General features: G+C 39.3%; 1 protein-coding gene across 1 annotated transcript in view; it reads right to left on the reverse strand.

Moving 5' to 3' along the window:
- The window catches only part of LOC124718819 (protein timeless homolog), a 490,147-nt gene that overhangs the window by 457,778 nt on the left and 9,242 nt on the right, over nt 1-23,127 (reverse strand). Inside the window, exons 3-9 of the mRNA XM_047244437.1 lie at nt 21,724-21,904; nt 19,482-19,616; nt 14,774-14,869; nt 11,736-11,899; nt 8,262-8,379; nt 6,108-6,254; nt 5,901-6,013 (exon numbers count right to left, since the gene is read on the reverse strand). Of these exons, the coding sequence (XP_047100393.1) occupies nt 5,901-6,013; nt 6,108-6,254; nt 8,262-8,379; nt 11,736-11,899; nt 14,774-14,869; nt 19,482-19,616; nt 21,724-21,904 (954 nt within the window). The remainder of the gene's footprint in view (nt 1-5,900; nt 6,014-6,107; nt 6,255-8,261; nt 8,380-11,735; nt 11,900-14,773; nt 14,870-19,481; nt 19,617-21,723; nt 21,905-23,127) is intronic.

The following is a 23,127-nucleotide window of genomic DNA, read 5'->3' on the forward strand; positions in this document are numbered from 1 at the left end:
GTAAAGAAACTTCTGGGAGGATTTAAATAATTTAGGATTCAGAGGGATAACTCACTGAATATACGAGAAGTGTTGAGTTGTCAACAGGCACAAAAAATAATGGAAACTCTGTCTTGCATGCATCTCCTATTACGTGATAGTCTCCTTTACTCCTAAATTTTAGCAACTTGAATATTTATGCTTAGAACGAGGTATGAAAATAACAGAAATTACACACACAGTTGAGCACTGTGTTGTAATATTTTTAGAACATAGTTATTTAATTGCTCATAAGTCTTAAAAGGCTGTATGGCCATGCTCGAAGAAACTTTTTGGTTCCTGACGATTTGACCAGAGTCGCACTGGATGAAACATCAGGAACCAAAAAGTTTCTCAACCATGGCGATACAGCCTGGAACATTCATCAGCAACTATGACATATGGCTGTGAAAGCCTTCATAGTATGATAGTTTTCTTAAGATTTAAATTGCATGGTGGAGAGGATGAGCTCATATATTTAATACAAATTTGCTTCCAGGTACTCATCAACAGAACGAAAAGTGTGTTTCATTACCATCTCCTTTAGATTCTCCCAAGAACAATGGTTTTATTTATAATCAAACAGGGTAGTTTGTTGATAAGTAGGCTACCCATATTCCTCAGTCCTTCATAATTTCTGCTCAACCTATGGTTCACCAGGTAAGTTTTTGCCTTAGCTTGTTTATGATGGTTGTGTATTTCTCCTTTTGTTCCCCCATACACAACATAGACTAATTCTGGAATGTAAAGATGAAGTTAGTTTTGAAATGTCTTATCAGGCTGGTCGGCTTGTGGCATTTTCCTTTTGATCTTCAACATTTTAAAAAGATGTCTATTTCATACGGTATTCAGGATCATTCTTTTGTAAGCCAGGTTACAGGACAGCTAACAAATTTTGGAACTGTTACATATACTGTTCTCACTATATCTGCTATACTATTGTAAACAATGAGCTTTTGATGCAACTTTTACTTATGCAACCGGCTATTTTCCTTTATTACCATCATCCTGCGAGCCTCTGGGTGCAGGCTTGCTCATGGTGATGTTTTTAAACTACGTAATGCCACTGTCTTGGTATTATGTGTCACTGAATGATTAGAGCTAATGATGCTTTCCAGTGCATATTCACCACCTTTTTAAATTCCAAATGATCTGAAGATGGTTCCACATAGCAACTGAAACTAGTTATCGTACTTTAATTGTAACAGGAAAATTGTGGTTTATGCATTATAAGATTTTTATCTACAAGAAAAATTCATTTGATAAATTAATAGTAATACACACACAAAATGGCAGAAATTTAGTTAAAAAATAAAAAAGACAGAAAAGAAAAAACAGTGAAAGCAATTGGGAGATTTATGTAAGATCATTAATAACAAGCAGTATGACAAGAGGGCTGGATCTGACACTTGTGGAACTCCACAGCTTATCATGGCTACATCAGAGTTTGCTATACCACTGAGACTATGATTTGCTTCACCATTAAGACCATATGTTTCTAGCTTCTGAATCCACAGTGAGTGATTAATGAGATTCGAAGCCTTGTGTATGTCAGAGTAAGCTCCAAAGGAAAATTACTTTTGATTGAAGAAATTCAAACTGGCACCTGATCAATGATACAACTTCATCGAGAAATACTTTTATTCAATTGTATACGACCTTCTCAATTATCTTAGAGGGGAGTATGCAAATACGATAATTTTTTATTCTTTCTTGGACACTTCCCTTCATTGTCCTAACCAATTGTCTTGGCTACAGTTATATTCACTTCACAATATTTTGTGTATTTAGTTCACCGTGTTTAGCTGACATGGCCAATTTAAATGTCAAGTGCCTGTAGAGCAATTCTTGTTTGCTTAAATGCATTAATTTACATGTTGTCGGTTTTTTAAAAAAAAAATAGCTTCTCATTTGCACAGTACTTCATTTTTTTCCGGCATAGAACAATACATGCAAATTGGTCGATCACTCAAACGAGACCACCGTTCACGATGTAAATGGCACAAGCATCTGGGCTGTGGCAGGGGAATGTATTGCCTCCAGTGGACCGCGAAATGCCATTTATCATATGCTGGCGCACTTGTTCTGCCGGTTAGCTGCAATTTGTTTAGGCAATTCAAAAGGCTCAATTTAGCATTTAAATCTCTGCCATTACATCCATACAAATGAAAACAATCTCGTTTTCAAAACAATGTTGATGCCGAAGTTTAATTTTTGTTAACTGAGAGTCTGCTTTAACTGGCCAAAGAGAGCTATGGGGGCACACATATCACTGTAAAAAAAAAAACTGTTTGCATCTAGGCTGGGAGAATGGTGTTCATTATACACACATTCTACAATGTATCGCCACAAAGCATAGATTACAGTGATGAGTGTATGATGACTGTAATTTAGTGGGGGGCTTGGTTTTCAACTTCTGAAAAATAAATTTCAGAAATTCCTTACTAAATATTTCCACAATGTCTCTGTAATACTAACATAAGGACTAGTACTGCATGCTTTCAAATTTTTTAATGAAAAGGAAGGAATGAAGCTGTTTCTATGGACACTACTAGAACATAAATAGTCAGCCTTGTTGATGCAGAATTCCTGTACACAAACTTTAAGACGGCTTTCAACTTCTAGTTTATTATCCTTAAGAAATTACTTGCTTCCAACCCAAATTACAAAATATCCTATCCATCTCTAGGCCATTCCAACTCCCAACCACTTCTTGTAGGGATCATCTCTCTGTGGAAGATCCAGGAGCAACATCTGCCCAATCCAGCCACCCAGCAGTTCCTATTCCTGTCCTGTCACAGGCTCATCCTAACCTAAATGAGGTCAAGCTATCTGTGAAAGTAACCATGTCATAAACCAACTCTGCTGCCATCACGGCACAGCTTTTTATGTTGGTATGAGAACCAGCCAGCTGATCACTGGAGCTGTGGGCAAGAACATCATTGACCACCCCACGACTTGGGCCATTTGGATTCTTTCCTCCACCAATGTGTGTGTGAGTTGCGTTTTGTGTGTGTGTGTGTGTGTGTGTGTGTGTGTGTGTGTGTGTGTGTGTGTGTTATATCTAATTTTGACAAAGGCCTTGTTGGTCGAAAGATAATTGTGTAGCAGTCCTCTTGTTGTGCCTTTCTGCAACTCAGCATCTCCACTATATGGTGAGGTGCAACTATCCTTTTCATTATACTATTACCTTAAAAGTAGATGTGTTCTGCAATTTGGGCATCAAAATAACTGGCAATCATCAAAGTAGGGATTACATAAAATGTAGACTGCCTATAGCAAGAAAGGCATTTCCAAAACTTGAAATTTTTTAACATCTAATATAAATTAAAATGTTAGGAAGTGTTTTCTGAAGGCATTTGTCTGCAAAGTAACCTTGTAAAGAAGTGAAACATGGATAGCAGACAGGTTAGAGAAATGTGGTAGTGTAGAAGAAGCAGAAGACTAGATGCATAAATCAGATAACTAATGAGCAGGCACTGAATCAAATTGGGGGCAAAAAAAAAAAAATTGTGACCCAACTTTGTGCATTTTGGGTAATAGGTAGAAGAGAACCATCCTGGCCGTCCCATTGTAGCAGGCTTCAAAGCCCCAACCGAACGTATCTCAGCTCTGGTAGACCAGCACCTCCAACCTATCACCCGCAGACTCCCATCCTACATCAAAGACACAAACCACTTCCTAGAACGCCTCAAATCCATTCCCACTCCTCTCCCACCTGAAACCTTTCTTGTCACCATAGATGCTACATCCCTTTATACAAACATCCCACATACCCATGGTCTCTCTGCCCTTGAGCACTACCTCTCCCAACGCCCACCCGAAGATCTTCCAAAAACCTCGTTCCTTATCACACTTACCAACTTCATCCTCACCCATAATTACTTCACTTTTGAAGGCCAGAGCTACAAACAAATCAGGGGAACGGCCATGGGAACCAAGATGGCTCCGTCCTATGCCAACCTCTTCATGGGCCGCATGGAGGAGGCTTTCCTGAAGACCCAACAGCTGCTTCCCCTGGCCTGGTATAGGTTTATAGATGACATCTTTGTGGTCTGGACTCATGGAGAAGAAACACTCCTCAATTTCCTCCATAACCTCAACTCCTTTTCGAATCTGAATTTCACCTGGTCCTTCTCCAAAACCCAAGCCACCTTCCTGGATGTTGACCTTCATCTTGTTGAAGCTCACATCCACACCTCTGTCCATATCAAACCTACAAACAAACAACAGTACCTTCACTTTGATAGCTGCCATCCTTTCCACATCAAACGCTCCATTCCCTACAGCCTAGGTATTCGTGGCAAACGGATCTGCTCCAGTGAAGAATCCCTCAACAATTACACCAATAACCTGACCAATGCTTTCCTCTCCCGCAACTATCCTGCAGACCTTGTCCACAAACAGATTTCCCGAGCAATACATTCCTCCCCGTCCAACAACAATGTTCCTACCCCCAGACCACACAGAAGCGTCACCCAATATTATCCTGGCCTCGAAAACATCAACAAATTACTCCGCCAGGGATATGACTTTCTCAAGTCAACCCCTGAAATGAGATCATCCCTTGACAAAATTCTCCCCACACCACCCAGAGTTGCCTTTCGTCGCCCCCCTAACCTCCGTAACATCCTTGTTAAACCCTACAATATTCCCAGACTACCTTCTCTACCCAGCGGTTCCTACCCCTGTAACCGACCCCGCTGCAAAACCTGCCCCATGCATCCCCCCACAACCACCAACTCCAGCCCCGCTACTGGTAAAACATACACAATTCAAGGCAGGGCCACGTGTGAAACTACACATGTCATTTATCAACTGACATGCCTGCACTGCACAGCCTTTTACATCGGCATGACAACAACTAAACTGGCTGAGCGCATGAACGGACACAGACGAACTGTCCGCCTAGGAGATGCCCAATACCCAGTAGCGGAGCATGCCCTCCAGCATAATTCAAGGGACCTAGGAACCTGCTACACCGTATGTGCCATTTGGCTTCTCCCACCCAACACCAGTCCCTCTGAACTGCGGAGATGGGAACTTGGACTCCAACACATCCTTTCATCCCGCCATCCCCCTGGACTGAACCTACGTTAAACAACCTCAGTCCCATTTACTCTTCAGTCTTCTTCTCTTTCCCTTTCCTCTTTAGCCATTCACGCATCTTTTCATCCTACATAGTTGTGTTTATCTTTACACTATATACCTCTTTACTTCTGTATGCATCCTCTTTGGTTTGAAGCTGGCACAGTACTTACAGTAGAATATCTTTGGCTTCCCTCTGACAACCATGCCTCCATCCTTGCTACCCTCCCTATTTTCCTTTCCCTGTTGCTTCATAACCTGGGTTGTGAGTAACTGAATCTCCTTTCCCTTCTTCCCTTTCTTTCCCCTCTCTCCGCCCCGATGAAGGACCATTTGTTCCGAAAGCTAGGAACGTAAATTTTCGGTTCTGTTTTATGTGTTTTATGTGTATCTATCGGCTGTACTGAGCTGAGGTAAGTACTGGCCAGCCCCTCTATCTCTTTGTTAGTATTTGTTTCACATCTCATATGAGATTTTCCATTAATCATTTAAAATGAAGAGTTTGTTTGATAATACATATTCTGTAGATAAAACAGTCATCAATTTTATAATGAAGAGAAGTACAACGGGTGAGGAAGAAATTGTTGGGAGAGACCAATGATGGAATACAGTAAATAGGATCAAATAGGTTGCAGTAGGCACACACAGGTGAAATAGGATGGAGGGCTCCATCAAAACAGTCTCCATTTGTTACTCATATAACAATTAAATGTTTCTCATTTGATTTCTTGCCTCAGAGAATCATAAGTATGCATTCCAGAAGTAAATCCGACAGAATCAGAGAGAGGACTCACCTGACAAGCTTCACTTGGAACTTGTAGTTCCTGTTAAACTCCATGAAAAATTTCATCGCCCACAGATAATAGGACTCGTCATTTGCTTGAGTTTTAGCTCGCACCAGGTTGCTCTGTATAAACAAAATGAGAAAATGGTGAATTAGCAAAGAAGAGAATATAGTTATGTGGCACCAGTCTTCTTCATACCAACTACTTTCTACTCACTTTGACATGATACATCAGAGTGTTGTATGCTCCGATCAGAAATTCAGAACAGAATTCTTTCAGGAAGAGGCGAACACTGTATGCAGATCTCCGTTCGACAACTTCACTCTTCAGTGGTTGGCGATTCTTTGGTGTCTTTACCTTGTGCTGCAAAATTTGAAGGCACATTAATCAAACTCCATGTCTATCCCTCAATCCATAAATGTAACACAAATAATTTCTCGTATCTCCTCTCAGATTAATGAACTCTGTTTCTATTCTGTCATAAGTGTCCCACTAATGCACAGATTATTTGTGTTATATCACTTTTTGTGTATACACAAGGAAGGACAACAGAAATGGTCATAGGTTTGTTTGACACCACAGAAATGCTGAAGAACCTGAACTGGCAAATTCTGGAAGACAGATGTAAACTAACCTGTAAAAGCCTATTTACATACTTTTAATCACCAGTATTAAGTGACGAATCTAGTAATATACAAGCGTCTACATATTTGCTACTGTAAGGGTTGCAAAGACAAGATTAGGTTATTTCAGCATGCATTCAAGCGGTCATTCTTCCCACACTACATACACGAATAGAAACTGAAGAATCCCTATTATGTAATACAATGGGAAGTACCCTCTTCTATGCAGTTCCCAATGGTTTGTAATGTATACCTATAAATATGGAATAAATAAGCAATGAACCAATATGTTGTTTACTATAATCAGCAAAAAGAACAATGTTTTTCAGAGACTGCATAAATGTTATGATTACTCAAAAGAAATGGAGAACAGAAAGAAGACACACATTTTTAAAAATATATATTGAAGAAAGAGAAACGAGGTTGCTCATATACCTAAGGTACTTTTCACACACACACACACACACACACACACACACACACACACACACACATTATTGTTAATTGTTCCACTTGTGGAATTTCCATTGTTGTCATTATGTCTGTAATGAAATGTATTTGCAAATTGTGAATTCATTGTTACAACAGCAGTATGGTTTACTACAGACACATGAAAATTTATGCTGGACTAATCTCGAATCCAGATTTCCAATTTGTCATGTGGTGCTGTCACCTTAAACATTCTGGCTACCTGCGCACGCATTCTGGACCAATCCAAACTTCCATATGTCACAGTGTCTATGTCCCATAGTGCTCGCACACTGTTCATCTAAGTCCCACATAGGGAGACACTTCTCTGACTGTATTTCATGGGAATCACACAAATGGTGTGTGAGCACTATGATATGTCTACACGTTGATGTATGGAAGTGTGGTTTGGACTGGGAAGTGTGCATGGATAGCCAAAGTGGTTAAGGCGACCACTCCCGATAAGTGAGAAATCTAGGTTCGAGCCCTGGTCCAGTACAAATCTTTACGTGTAGACAATAAACCATATAGCTGTTGTAATATTCTATTTACAATTTGTAAATACATTTCATAACTTAATATGGCTGCATATCATCAGCGGTGACTGATGCAATGAGCTATACACACACTCTTGAATACAGGCACTGCACTCACTGAATTATGTCTGTCATTCCATATTATGTATACGCAGCAGTCAAATGAAAAGGAGATAGGTGGAAAACAAGTAAGCTGACTGTTCATTAATCACCATAACAGTTAATACATTTCTCCCACTGGGAGACAAGACTATCAATGCCATGGGCAGGCCCATATGTTGCCAAGGTTGTTTCAGATATGCTGCATAGGTTTCACTGGAAGCCCTTGCTCATCCTCCATGCAGTCCTGATTTCTCCCCATGCAATTTACATGTTTTTGGAGCCCTGAAGAAAGACAATTTTGGCAATTTATTTGATTCAGACAAGGTGGTATATGTCTGGGTACAGTCACAGTTCTGTAGCCAACTGTAAACATGTTTCCAGAAAGATACTGACCATCTTGTTTCACAGTAGGATAAATGTATTAATAGTTATGGTGATTGCTTTTGACATAATGAACAGTTAACTTACTTGTCTTCCATAGTATCAATTTCATTTGACTGCTCCTTATATTTCCTCATAATTTTCTCAGGTTGTCAGTTTACTTTCTAAAACCAAAAACGCCTCTGACAATTGTTTTTGAATGTGGCACAAAACTACAACAAACAGAGTAAGTACAGATACATGAATTATTGAAATATTACCTTTTCATGGTCAAATGTTAAGTCATCAAGTTTGTTTAACGGCTTATGGTAGATCAAATTGCGGTCACTTATAGACTTAAAGTCCTTTAGTACAAATGTTCCACCAAATCTTGAATGCCTGTAGACAAAACAGACACTTTTTTAAAAAAAATTATAATAGAGTGGGAGTGTATGTATGCATTAAGAAGAAATGAGAATAACAAATTGGACAAAGATTAAATTAACATTTGTCCCAGTATTATAATCATTTTAATTTATACTACTAAGACTAGAAACTTCTAAATGAATCACATATATTGCACTTCACTATGACAGTTTACTATTTTAATTGTAAAAATTATTTCAAACCGTTATTCTCATCTCAGATTTTCATAATAAACTTGACAAGAAATAATCAGTATTTCAGAATATTAAGAACAATGCACATATCATTAATTACAAACATGTATATTATTCTTAAAATATAACATGAGAAACAACTAAAATTCTAGAAAGAACGGTCATTTGTAAAGACATTACACCAGGAGGAAAAAAAGTACATTATAGCAAGTACTCAAATGATACATTCCAAAATGATAACACAATATACCCAGCGGAGCAACGAATCAGTGTGCTCTGAAAGATGAAGTCGTCTTGAGCATTTTGTCCCAGTATTGTGTCACTCTTAGTACACTGAAGTTGGACATCTCTGTGCTTTGTTTTTCACACACACACACACACACACACACACACACACACACACACACAGAGAGAGAGAGAGAGAGAGAGAGAGAGAGAGAGAGAGAGAGAGAGAACCACATGTGTGCGAGTCACTTGCCCTCCCAAGTCCACACACAGAATTCTGTGCAATACAGCATTAGTACGCAAAAAATAGTGTAATTAAATTCATGTTTAAGCTCTAGAAAGTATCATTTGCTTTGAAAACAGCATTAGAAACTACAAAATATGTAAGAGATGGAACTCTAGCTCAGCTTGTGTGGGTCAGGGACTGGAGTAGGTATACACTACTCGATCAGAAGTATCTCGGCACCCCTGTGTAATGTAGAACTGATGGCTAGATGTCACGAGAGGCACATCCGTCAGTATTAAAGGAGGAGAAGCAGTAATAGCAGAATAGCTCAGCTGGGAGAGCTCAGTGACCTTACAGGTGGACATGCCACTGGGCGTCACCCTAGGTACAAATCCATCAGGGGCATTTCAACACTTCTAAGGCTGCCCAAGTTGACTGGTGCTCATACGACTGTGAAGTGGAAACATGAACAACCATTCCCAAGCCGAGACCAGATAGACCTCACATACTGACGGACACAGAGCGCTGCAGAGAACGGTTGTAAGTGCTACCAGCAGTTCATGCAGCTTAGCTACTGTGAGTAGGATGTTGAAAAGAATGTGGTACAAAGGTTGAGCAACTCCCCATAACCCACACATTTCTGGAGTCAACGCTAAATGGTGCTTGAAGTGGCATAAAGAACAATGCCAATGGGCAGGGATGATTGAAAACGAGTGACAAATTATATGAGAATCCTATGGTAGTGTTTGGGTTTGGCGATTGTCTCAGGAACATTAACTGCCATCATGTGTAGTGGCAATAATGAAGTATTAAGGCGGTGTTATGATAGAGGAGTGTTTTCCAAATTAAACCACGGTCTCCTTACTGCACTTAAGAAAACTCTAAATCCAGAAGGATACGAACACACTTAAAGGCATTGTGTACTGTATGGAGTATAGGAACAGTCTGAAGATGACGACTGTTGGTATTACTGTGACAATGCACCTATGAGGGAATTGTTTGTGGAGAATAACATTCCTGAAATGGAGTAACCTGCCCAGAGTCCCGGTCTGAACCCAATGGACCATCTACGGGATGAGTCAGAATATCAACTTCAAACTGGGCCCCACTGTTTGAAATTGCTGTTGTGTCTGGTTCTGGTTCCTGAGGGCACTTCTGGGCACATCAATGTCTTCATAGCAGTAAGCTGTCATACAGATGAAGCACATATTAATGTCCACTAATAGGTGTCAACATACTTTTGATCAGATACTGCATGTTGAAGACTACAAATCTGAAAAATGCACATTTTCAGCGCTTCTCATCTGTATAACATTTCTTTCTGTTTTAATTAAGTCAATTCACTCATCAATAATTTGTGTATAAGAAAAAGACAAACTATATCATGATTCTTGGCAATCAAATTAAAAGTTCTTTACATCTCAATAATGAGTGTCTCAGTTCACAGGTACGACAGCATGGGAAAACCACCTCCAATAGGATGCTGTGTTCAAACCAGTCTCCAAGTTGTTGATTACATTACTTTATTAGTTTGATCTCAGTCAATATCTGAAAGAGTAAAGGTAACAGCTCTAAGTATAGCTATAGTTCCTGTGTTGAATCATCGACAGGCAGATAAGCAAGGCAGAGAAAGCTGACACAAATGTTTCCTGGGCATGTACCACACTTTTGTGTCAACTGACTCTGGCCAAAGGAGCCTACACAATTACATAGGACAGAGAAAGTTGCTGGCCTCTGGATAAGTCTTCCTTCAGATCATACAGCTACACACACACACACACACACACACACACACACACACACACTCTCTCTCTCTCTCTCTCTCTCTCTCTCTCTCTCTCTCTCTCTCTCTCTATGCGAGCCCCACACAAGGATTCACTTGAAAATTAGTAATGGTCTTAATCTTGTTTAGGTGCCTATCAGAACTCAACTATACATTGAGCTTTTACCTTTACTGTTTCTATTATATTTCACCAAGGACTTCCTTATTATTTTTAGCTTAATTTTGGAAGTCAGACAGTATGCTGGAGAAATTTACCAGCATTCAATGAAACTGACGTACAGAAAAACAGAGAGATTAGAAACAATTTTGCAGGTGTTCCTGTAATCAACCACAGCAAGAAATTTTTCACTTGCCAGTAGTCTAGCCCTAACCAAAAGCATGAGCATGACTTTCTACAGCCATAATTTGCATTTTTCTACTGCAATATATTGTTAAAATGAATAAATGCTTTATTGACAAACACTACTACTCAAAACAGTGACTGATGACAGTTATTCCAGAAGTTTTTAATAATTGTCACAACTAATCAAGAAAAATATTCCCATATTAGCCCGAAAGAAAAAGCATTTCAAATGCTTTGAATTATCAGTTCCCCTCAATCTCTATGTCTCTACCTCCATTACGTAGAATGTTTACTGTTTCAGAATAAGAAAAACTTGTTCAGTGTTAGGCCAATTTACTGAGTTGTGTGTCTGGACACAGCTGAAGCTACTACATGAAGATTTAACTGCCATTTCTTCTGCTTACAACTAGAGTGCTACTAAATATAATTTCTTTTGAATATCATCTGCTAAATACTCATACATACGATGACTACCTCCAGGAGGAGAATTACAATCCTATTACACTGAACAGTGGTAAGTGTTACCAAAACAATATCTCAGTTCCACACAGGACGCACCTGGCTCCTCGGAAACGTCTTTCCAGCTCCTGCCGGCGGCGTATCTCCTCGTTACGCACTGCCAGAAGCCGCGCCTCGTCCCGTGTCTTCTCCTCGATGCTGCGTTCAGGTGCAGCGACTGCCAGCTCGTCCGGCTTCTGTTCTCGCAGCATCAGGGAAACTATCTGTTTGCAGTGATCCAGATATTTATACATATCACTCTGTTACATACAGTTTATTTACACAGATTTTGACCCACGGACATGCAAGAATGGAAGTTCACACACAAAAAAAGCAATAAGATCATAAAACTTTGTTAAAAGCCTAAGTTTTAACTAGAGTCCTGCATGGTGCAAAAGTGTCTGTTGCCTAAAATAGGCCTAAGGTATAGAGAAAACTTATCATTTGCTTCAGTTACTGAATTTAATTTGTCACATTCTGCAGGACCATGTGAGCCAAAACTAGCTGGTCACAGGAAGAGCTACTACATAATTCAAAGAAAACTAATAAAAATTAAAAACTATAAGATTTTAAAAATAAAAATATTTACAACAGTAAACTTCTTTTTTCAGTTATTCAGTCTACACACATAATCTTCAGCATTCTGCTACACTGTCTGAACTGTTTAAGGTGAACAACAAATAGTTCAAACAGAAAGAGGATACAGATTTCACCATGTGTAATTTAACCAAAATAATCCCATTTGGCAGGAATACTTAAAAATGTGATGAAAACATCACACCAGAGGTAGTTCACCTTTTCCGACACTAAGCTGTTTTGTGTACAAATTGGTATGGAAAGAGGTTAGAGATGTCAAATGAGCCACTTTTTTATTTTCAATTTGGAGTGGACATTAGAAGCAATCTGTCGAAGTTCTGAAGAATTAACCACACCAGTGCTAACAGGAAGCATTTTATGTAAAATTATAAACTTTCTGTGGTCGAACCAGAGACTGCAATTTTTTTTAAAAAAAAATATTGAACTGATGTGTAGTAGCCTACCTGTGTCATTCAGCAGCGTATTTCATATGTTGTATTAACTTATTCTATTTCTATTTACAACCAAATTAGCTGTTATTCTTATACTGCTTATTAAAATTTTAAACAGTTTTTATAGAGACCTTTAACAGTAGCAGTCTTTTTAAAGATTGTTTACACTTTTTTTATACTGACACAATGATGTTTCACATAAAAGAATGCAACCTATGGCTCATGTGCAGGGATGGTTTATTACGAAAACCCGTTAACATCCCTACAACCCCACAGAATGAAGTAATTTAGTTAGCTAAGCAGAAAGCACTGGTGTACAAGTTAATGTTATCCCAGTGGGAGCACATAAATGGAGTTAAGGGTCATCAACAGAAGCCAAGGAGAAAGTTTTGCATCCTACGGCTCCCCTATTCCAGCAGTAAACACGTGCCTCACAAAAGGGGGTTGCAGGGCTTCTGAATTGCTTTCTTCTGGCACGAGATGCACTGGGGGCTGTTACATTAAATCACTCGGTGACAACAATACTGCCAGATAGGGGGAGATACAATACAAAGACAGAGCTGAGGGGCAGCTGAGGAAAGGGGGAGATGCAGGAGATAGGCAACGCTCTCACTGCATTACATGGCTCCTCACCAGCTCATCCATACAGCAAAGCAAAATGTTCCTCTTCTTCATACTGATCAAACTATGAAACACTTCAGACAGTCCTTTCCAAAACTGATAACAAAAATGCTGAATTTAAAAAGTTATCAACAAATTAAAATACCTGGAGGCTTTTTATTGCAATCAAAATATTCATAGGAGGAAAAAATATGCCACCTATCATAAATAAGCTTGGTGCCCAGGGGAAAAAAAAAAAAAAAAAAAAAAAAAAAAAAAAAAAAAAAAAAAAAAAAAAATTCTCGTACATGAAATATTTTGAGAAATTCACTGTATCATCACTCATTTACACAAGCTTAAGTGGCCTATCTATGTTTTTCTCTGCAAGAACCACAAACCTTGAGAGCAGTTGTTTACAGTTCACACCCTTTCATTATTTCTAAGCAATTCTTTAACCACTTTATTCTCTAATGTCATTTGTAACAAACACAACAAAACAAAAGTAGTTCTAATACAGCTAGTACTAACTTTGTAACAGGTTGATGAAGGGCCAATAACTGCTGAGACTGTTGCTGTAACATGTCTACCCAGCATCTCTACCTTCACCAAAATAATAACACTCTAATTTATTTTATAAACTGGAGCCATATTAAGCCACTATTAACATTATATAAATAAGTTGAAGATTCAGAATGTTTTCAAGCCCTCAGAATTCACCATGTGTGTTTGTACATCTGCCCACACCAATGTTTGAATGCAAATTTTGTAGCTTCTATTATATCAAATCCCACATCAAAACTTAGTTTTCTAAGCTTTACAGGATGGTCTCTTACCAACTAAGCATGCTTCTCAGCACTTTAGAACTTAGTTATTACTTCCAAGCATACTGATTCTATGATAAAATTAATGCCAATGAAACTGACTACTCAGAAATACAAATATACATGAGAGAATGCAATCACTCAAATTCCACCCACTGATAGCTAGCTCATAAGCACATATAACAGATCAGAAAATCATATTATACTGAGATATTTTGCTCTTTTTATGGTGGAAGTAAACACACTCACAAAAGCACCTAAACATACCACCCATGCAATTTTACAATCTGTTAAGTGTGTGTCAGAGCCATCTATCAACTATCTGTGGTCAGTGGCAGCTTTTCTTCATTCCCGAATGTTTTTCCGCTAAAGATTTTCCATCTCCAAAACAATAAAAACTATCTATAATTAATCCAGTAAGAATTAAAAAATATGAGGGAGAATTCAGCTGTCTTCAAGCTCTCAGGTAGCTCGCCAATTAGAAAAAGGATAGCTAGTTCATGTCATTCACGTATTTTAAAGGAACACTCGAAAAGGGCAATGCATCAAAAACATTATAGTTTCAATGTGCCAGTGGAATTTAGCAAGCCTGTATTACACATATTTTAAACATAATTCATAAGACTACAAAATACATGCAGCATCATACCTCAAGAATATGCATGTAGTATTGTTGTTCATTTTCAGAACTGGCCAGGTACAGGAAGATATCGACCATGCCTGAGACGTGCAGTGCCCAAAGTACCTGTCAAGCAGTGAAACAAATTTTGTGACTACACTTTTCAGATTTCATATACATAATATTCTGCACGACATCAGACACTTCTGCAAATGTCCAGAGAAAATAAATTTTACAAATTTTGAAATGCAGTTTAAAATAATTTTCTTACAAAGATTTTAAAGGCAAGGATTAATTTTAAAAAAAAATTGTTCATATTCTTTCATTCACGCATGAGCACTTTTGTTTATTTTTGTTGCAAAGCACAGTTTGAAACTCATTTTACTGAATACAGTCAAATGGGAAAGACATTAAACTCCTTAAATTGCTAAAGAAGTATTTGTTGTTTTATATTAGAGTGAGTAGCTTGTCAGACAGTAATAATGGCAGAGGTATTGAACAGGCTCATAGAAATTTTCATGCAGAAGTGCTTGGACCAATGGAAGTGCTAATGTGCATGGATTCAAATGAACACATCTGGTAAGTACAAACATTAGCAACACTAATCTAATTGCCATTTTGCAGTACAATGCTCTGGCACATATGGTAAAAGTTATGCCTGATCTGATCTGTTCAATCTGGGGGACTGGGAAGTGCTGCACCAATCATCACTCCCCACACTTAAGCCCTTGTGACTTCAGCTCGATTACTAAACTGAAGGAAACATTTTGTGGCACTCACTTCAGTACTGTTACATAGATTTGTCAGTCAACAGACCACTTCACTCAAACTATCAACACATTGGCACTGCTATGGGTATCCTACAACTACCACATCACTGGCAACGGGTTATACACAATGCTGGTGACTGCTCTTAAGGTCAGGAAAACATAGATACACGTCTCTATTTTGTAACAATACCAGAGAAGGAAAGTTGCTACTCACGATATAGCGGAGATGCTGAGTCGCGATAGGCCCAACAAAAAGATTCACACAATTATAGCTTTCGGCCATTGAGGCCGTTGTCAGCAGTAGACACACATACACACACGCCAGCTCTCTGAGACTGCAGACGTGTGTGAAAGTTGTGTGTGTGTGTGTGTGTCTACTGCTGACAAAGGCCTCAATGGCCAAAAGCTATAACTGTGTGAATCTTTTTGTTGCGCCTATTGCGACTCAGCATCTCCGCTATATGGTGAGTAGCAACTTTCCTTCTCTGGTATTGTTACATTCCATCCTGGATTTTCCATTGTTTGATTTGTCTCTATTTTGTAGAAGATGTAAATAAACAGTTGGCACTATTAATGTTGTAACCCTCATTTTATAGTATGAAGACAACAGTCATTTATATCATTCACACATACAGGGGCAGCTTTAAATTGCTCCACCTTTAGCACAAATAGTGACACAGTAGGGCTTCTTTCTGCTGATTAAAACACATTCTCTTATTCCTTAGGGTCTAAGAATGGCCAACAATGTTATAAAATCATTTCATTTCTTAAAAATTACAGACTGTCAAAGAGAAAAAGGTCAAGCATCCTGAAATGGAGAAAGAAATGGAGTGAAATTGTGTGGGCTGAGAGGGTATGTGATTTTATTTAGTGATCCACAAATGAGTCACATATACACAGTACATGACCATATGAGGCCACTTATCAGTATGACATTGAATCCATTCTGACCCAAATGCATGCACCAATTCGGTTCAAAAGGGCATCATAAAGCCGTTGCATCCTCTCCTGAGGCAATCTGCCAACAACTGGGTACTGGGACAGAGTTGAGGTCTAGAGCTGATCCCACAAGTGTTCTGTCAGGGACAGATCTGTGCACCTCGCTGGCCTCGCGAGTACCTCAACGTCACATCACAAAAACAGTTCATAGACACGTGTGCCGTGTGCAGACGAACATTATTGTCCTACTGAAAAATGAAACTGCAATACTGTTGCACAAGGGCTGATGCTTAAGGATGGAAACTGTTCGTGATGTACCGTTGTGCTGTCAGAATACCCTCAAATCACTAGCAGCCGTGACCTGAAACCGTGCCCAATGGGTCTCCGTATCAAGATTCCAGGAGTAACACCCTCTCTGCAAAAGATTGGAAGAATGCATGTGCTCCCCACGTCATCACCACACTCACCAATGGTGGCGATCCATGGTAGGATAGAACTGTGACACATCATCGAACCCAGTGTGACGCCATACGTCAGTAGTCTATGCTTCCCAAACACAGCACCACCACTAATGCAACCTATGCACCAGACGGTAATTCTCCAATCACGTTGCTAAAATGAATATGCCGTGTGGCTAGGGTCCCCCCGTCAGGTAGACTGTTCGCCCAGTACAAGTCTTTCGAGTTGACGCCACTTTGGCGACTCGCACGTCGAAGTCACGTTGCTGCTAGTCTCCGACTGCAGCGTGACATCCAATGTTGCAGGGAGTCCATTGCTAACTCTTGGATGGCAGATGCAGAGGTGAGGGGTTGGTGCACAATACAATGATTCATCCTCGTGACGGTCAGATGTGTCAACTGGAACCTTGACAAGTAGTACCCGAACAGTTCAACACTGGGACACTGTTGAGCCGTGTGCGGCTCGCGTTGGTGCTGTCGGTACGTCGGCATCGTATAATAGGGATAGTGGTGTCTTGTTTTCTTCTCGTGTTTACTGGCGCCACTCAGTTTCTAGTGTTGTCTCTCCGTGAGTGGCGGCAGCAGCAGCATTTATCGATATCTAGTACCGTGGTACTATCTCTGGAAGGACATCAAGTGTTTTCAAGGTCGGGTGTGTCGGTAGTTTGGTTGGGATGGAGCAGCAGTGAGGAGGTCTGGCAGCGCGAGGACGTGCCGGGACCGCTGGCGGCATGCATGCGCTGCCGGATCAAGGAGCTGTAGTTACGAGGGCCACAACCTCGTCGTCCACCGAACCCAGCATGTTGAGTTAAATGAACATTAATCCAGTAGTGAACCCTCCACTATTCTGTGATCACGCTGTTTGTTTGTGCGTTGCTGCTCGAGGGTCACCGTCAAACGAGCAGCAGCAAGTGGAGCGTGTCGAGTTGGCGGATCTATTAGCCGTCTTCTACTGCCTGTTATTAGTTTTTTAATTTTGTGTTATTATTTGGTGAAGCGCAACCGGTGGTATTTTACTGCCTAGTGGCCGCTAACACCCCAGTTACCTGCCCTGGAGGTTAGCATATTTTTGGGCCAGTGTACTTTTCCTCGTCTTGCCGATGCTGTCTGGCAAGACATGTAGTTTGACAGCCTCTTCGATTGCAGTGTGGATTGTGGTTTTTTGGGTCTACTTTGGTTGTAGTGGTTCCTTCTGCCTTTTGATGTTTTCAACACCGGATTCTGAAGATGCAGTGCTGTCTGTCACTTCGCCCTCACTTGAATTATTCCATCACTGTATTGGTTATCACACATTAGGTGGATTTACTAATGGCACTGATAAGCGATTAAACTGTCCCTAGTTTGAGTTGCCATCCTGTTAGGTGAGCATAACTCTTGGCTGCCTTCCTCACCGCTTACACAGCTGTACGGACTTTTCTCTGGTCAATCCTTAGAGCAATGTCTGTGGATCACTCCCCTTTTATTTGGGCTGATTGTGTCAATTACAGCAGGACAATGTTACACCCCACACACCCAGAATTGCTACAGAGTAGCCCCAGGAACACTCTTCCAAGTTTAAACACTTCCGCTGGCTACCAAACTCCCAAGACATGTACATTATTGAGCATATCTGGGATGCCTCGGAACATGCTGTTCAGAAGAGATCTCCTCCTCCTCATGCTCTTATAGATTTATGGACAGCACTGCATGATTCATGGTGTCCATTCCCTCCAGCACTACCTCAGGCATTAGTCAAGTCCATGTCACTTCGTGTTGCAGCACTTCTGCATCCTCGTGCATGCCCTACACAAATATTAGACAGGTGTACCAGTTTCTTTGGCTCTTCAGTTTATACTTCTGCCTAAGGTTAGACATTTTGGATCTGAGGCTCAAATATATAATAAAATAGTTTACAAGATGGCCAATGTGTCTCCCTATGGCAGTATGCTTAGTCTATCTAGAAACATACATGGAAAATTTTCCTTGTTTGTTATACCACTTACCTGTACTTCAGGGAACTGAGAAGGAACTTCTGGATTCGTTTGTTCTTTTTAAAAAATCATTTTAATTGTTCTGAGTTAATTGTAATTGAGACTGAAGTTGCTCCTGGCAGATGTCTCAAAGGAAAACTTCTCAGGTGTCAGGCTCAATGTGAGTGCCAATGTGACCCAATAGTTTCATGTCAAAGTCAGACATCATCAGACAATCTGACAAACTGAAGTGCAGTCAAGTCATTCACTTCAGTGCCAGAAAGCAATTTACTTACTGTTTTAACATATTCGGTGAAATGTCACGCTGGAGCAGACACAGTAACATGAATCATCTCAGTACACCAGATCACTAAACAGCATCCCAATTTGACATAGAAATATAGTGCCAGTTTGACACTCATACCCAATATGATACATGAGATACCTCCTTAAATTGTAAAAGTTAAAAAAAATGTATCACTCTATTGTACGTTGTTAACTGAGAGGCCCCTGATATTAAGAGCAGATGCAGGGCACACATTTTAGAGGTAATTGTTGAGTGCCATACGCACAACATTCAGCCACAAAAATTAGACTCCACCGTGAGACGAAGCGTGCTGACCTGGTCGTGGACACTTGGTTCACTATCAGAGAGCTTCTCTGCAGCAACATCGGCCGGCACCTGCAGCACGTTCCGTGCTAGGATCAGCATCCGTTCGATCATCAGGCTCTTCTCCTCTCCACGCTCCTCCCACTCCTGGAATGGAGAACGTTATCAAAGTGACTGCCAAAACTTTATGTGCTTTGAGCAACTAGTAAGTATGAAACAGGTCATGCTCGTTCAGATTATAGCCACACTTTTCCTCTGAATATGTCGTCACTATTGAACATTTACAGCACTCTGAGACTCTGACCCAGATTTCTTGCTCTTTGTGGGCAGGTGCCTCAACCACTCAACTACCGCAGGAAGCCTCCCAGTCTGAATCAACCTTTCATGAGCATAAATTACATTAATTCAAATGAAAAGTACCTGCATGCTGCACACACAGCAACAGAACGATGACACAAACAACACATGAAAACAAGGAAAAAGATTTAAGATGGTAAACAATGACCTCTACGTTTTCAAAACACAAGGCATAAACATAGCATTCAAAACAGATAGTTCAATCCAAAGATAACAAAAGACACAGACATCTATCAGAAACCAGGAATGTATCAACTGCAATACAACACATATGATGGAAGATATGTAGGACATATCACCAAAACATTTGACACCTAGTACAAACAACAAAACAGAGCATGGAAATAAGCCACTACACTTTTGCAGAACATTTATAAGGAAGTAATCAAAAACCTACTGCAACAGAGAAGGACATGAAAGTAGTTAGAATATGAAATGAACCTTACAAGAAAATTACCATATATACATAACAAAGGCTGAAAAGAAGCTACTACTAATTGATGTAGTGAGTATGACTAACCACTCACTGTTTACACTGACTTATCATATAACAGACAGTAATCCCAACAGATGATCAGAAAGCTCATTTCTCTCTTAAGTATATATACGAAAAATAAATAAAAAGAATGATAATAAACAGTAAAAATTAAAAATTAAATATAAGGCATGCACCCATGTGCCCACACATAAACACACATTCCCCACAAATGCCCCCCCCCCCCCCAAAACACAAACACACACACACACACACACACACACACACACACACACACACACACACAGAGAGAGAGAGAGAGAGAGAGAGAGAGAGAGAGAGAGAGAGCACTTACATCAGCCCACATATAGTCAAAGAATAGACAGTTGAAAGCAAAACCTGAGAAAGTTGGCATTACAGTGCTATGTTTTGAAAACAATGACCACAAGAAAAATGGCACACTTTCAATCAGTTTGCCACATGAGAGAAAGTGTTTGACTTATTAGTGAATTAAGATGCTGATCAATAAGTACTTTTCCATTTTATTATACAAATTTCAATAGAATGTTTTAAAGCCAAGTGTGCAGGAGGGGAAAAAAATATATTTCACTGAGGATGCCTTTTAAGTAAGGCAAAACGTGTGGGTACACAAGTTGAATAAAAATAACTTAATGTGCAGCATGCAAAAGTCATAGCTGCTGCAAAAATGACCACCACGAAAAACTTGTTTCATGAGCATAATTGTATTTGGTTTGGAATCACAGTCTTACAAATTTTTTAAAGAAATTTCATGTTTGCCACTGCCTGTACTATTTACAATTTCACAATTCAATACCAATCTTATGACATTATCAAGAAGGAATCTGCAACCAATATATACAAAAAGTTAAATGTCCTTTTTACAAAAAGCATGCATGTTTCACATCACATCCATGAAATACCTGGATTGACAATTAGCAAAAATTGCTCGTATGCTGAGAAACAGCAGTTGTCAACGTAAGTAAATGAGCAATACAGAATAAATGAAAGAATTTAGCTCATCTCTGCATTTATTACCATATACCATTTGTAACTGATTATTGGTACATGAATATCTTCTACTACAGTACTGGTCTGCCTAAATGGTGTGTTCATTGCCATCAACAGGTTAATGGGAATAATTGCAGGTACAGATCCAACGCTCATACAATATTTAATATACAGTATTGATCTGTTTTTGTGTGATCAAAGGAAACATTCATCCATAATGAGTAAAGTAACCATTAGCACCAAATAAAAACAGACGCTCATATTACATATGTCGTTGTCCCTTTAAGACAGTAACTATGAAGTTGATTTCTGATGTAAACAATAAACAATAATAATAATAATAATAAATTTTAGGTAGCTAAGCCATAAACTGCCAAAAATACTTGTACCTACCGTCTCAAGGAGTTTACTGAGTTTCATCTTGATTACTTCCCACACATCTGAATCGGTGAAAGCCTTCTTGTAAGCTTGTAACTGTGATATGATTTGCAAGTAGTAATTTGTCGACACCTTGTCTACAGGAAGCTCTTCCCGGTACAGGAGCAGGGCTGGATTCGTCAGATTAACCAGCAGCCTGTGAAAGAAGGCACACTGTACACCACAGTCATGAGCAAAAGAATAGGAGTCATATTGATCACATTAATGGATTGTCTAGTCATTGTTTCGTGAAAATATTATATATCCATAAATGGAAAACAAACTGCAAATGTTCTACAGAATTTATTGTTCTTCTTAACTAAGGTTATTTATCAATTACAATGCCATCAATATAGAACAAACTCTTGTCATCCACTTCACACTATTATGTCAAACTAGTCTCATTCTAAGGAAATGAGTGTTGGAGAGAGTGCAGCAATCCCACTTTTCTTCCTGGGCAATGTCCTACTGGAGATCTCTACTGTTGCCTTTCTCCCATTTCTTATCAAATTTTTGGGAAACCACAGTTGGCATACAGGTGCACTGTCACTTTATTAAACAACCAGTTTCGGTAATAAATTGTCTGTCCTCAGATATCTACATATCTTAAATATGAAAAACTTATACACAATCAGTAATTACAAAAACAAACATAACACACTAATCGACGTTAGTGACAAATTGTATACTTGCAATGTGACATCATAATGAAATGCATGACAAATCGTAACTATTAACAAGCATCATGCCATAAACCAAATTGCATCAGCAAAGAAGGTACAATTGGAACAAAAATTATATCTAAAGTACCAGCTTAAATTGGGTTACTCCTCTCACCATTGCCTGAATCACCAAACTGACACAACTAAGTAGAACAAGAAGACATTACTATACTAACACGGTGGCTGAACATAGCATTTTGTCAAATCATAGAAAATTTGTCTATAAATTATGGGCATATTACAGTATATCATTGTAGAAAATAAAATTTTCAGCCATCCTGTTCATTTAAAACTGCCTTCACTTTTAAATTGGTCCCTTTAATTTCATGACTGAGTTAATGACAGGAAGGTTATCACAGGTTAGTACCTGAGATATAATCCGAAAGAGTGTTCATTGGCCCTGCACAGTGTCTTTCTTATGATTCTACCACCTCTGCTGATGTTTTGTGACTGAAAATCACACGCCATTTCAGTATCGTCATGTGCTTTGCCACAGTATCTGTTGTGCACTGCACGTGCTCCAATAGTATAGCTGGATTAGCATGTTAGTTTATGGCATGATGCTTGTAAATAGGTATGATTTGTCATGTTTCAGTAGTATAGCTGAATTAACGTGTTAGTTTGCAGCATGATCCTTGTAAAAATATGTCATGTCATG

The sequence above is a fragment of the Schistocerca piceifrons genome, chromosome 10, assembly GCF_021461385.2.
Source record: "Schistocerca piceifrons isolate TAMUIC-IGC-003096 chromosome 10, iqSchPice1.1, whole genome shotgun sequence".
Taxonomy (NCBI): Eukaryota; Metazoa; Arthropoda; class Insecta; order Orthoptera; family Acrididae; genus Schistocerca; species Schistocerca piceifrons.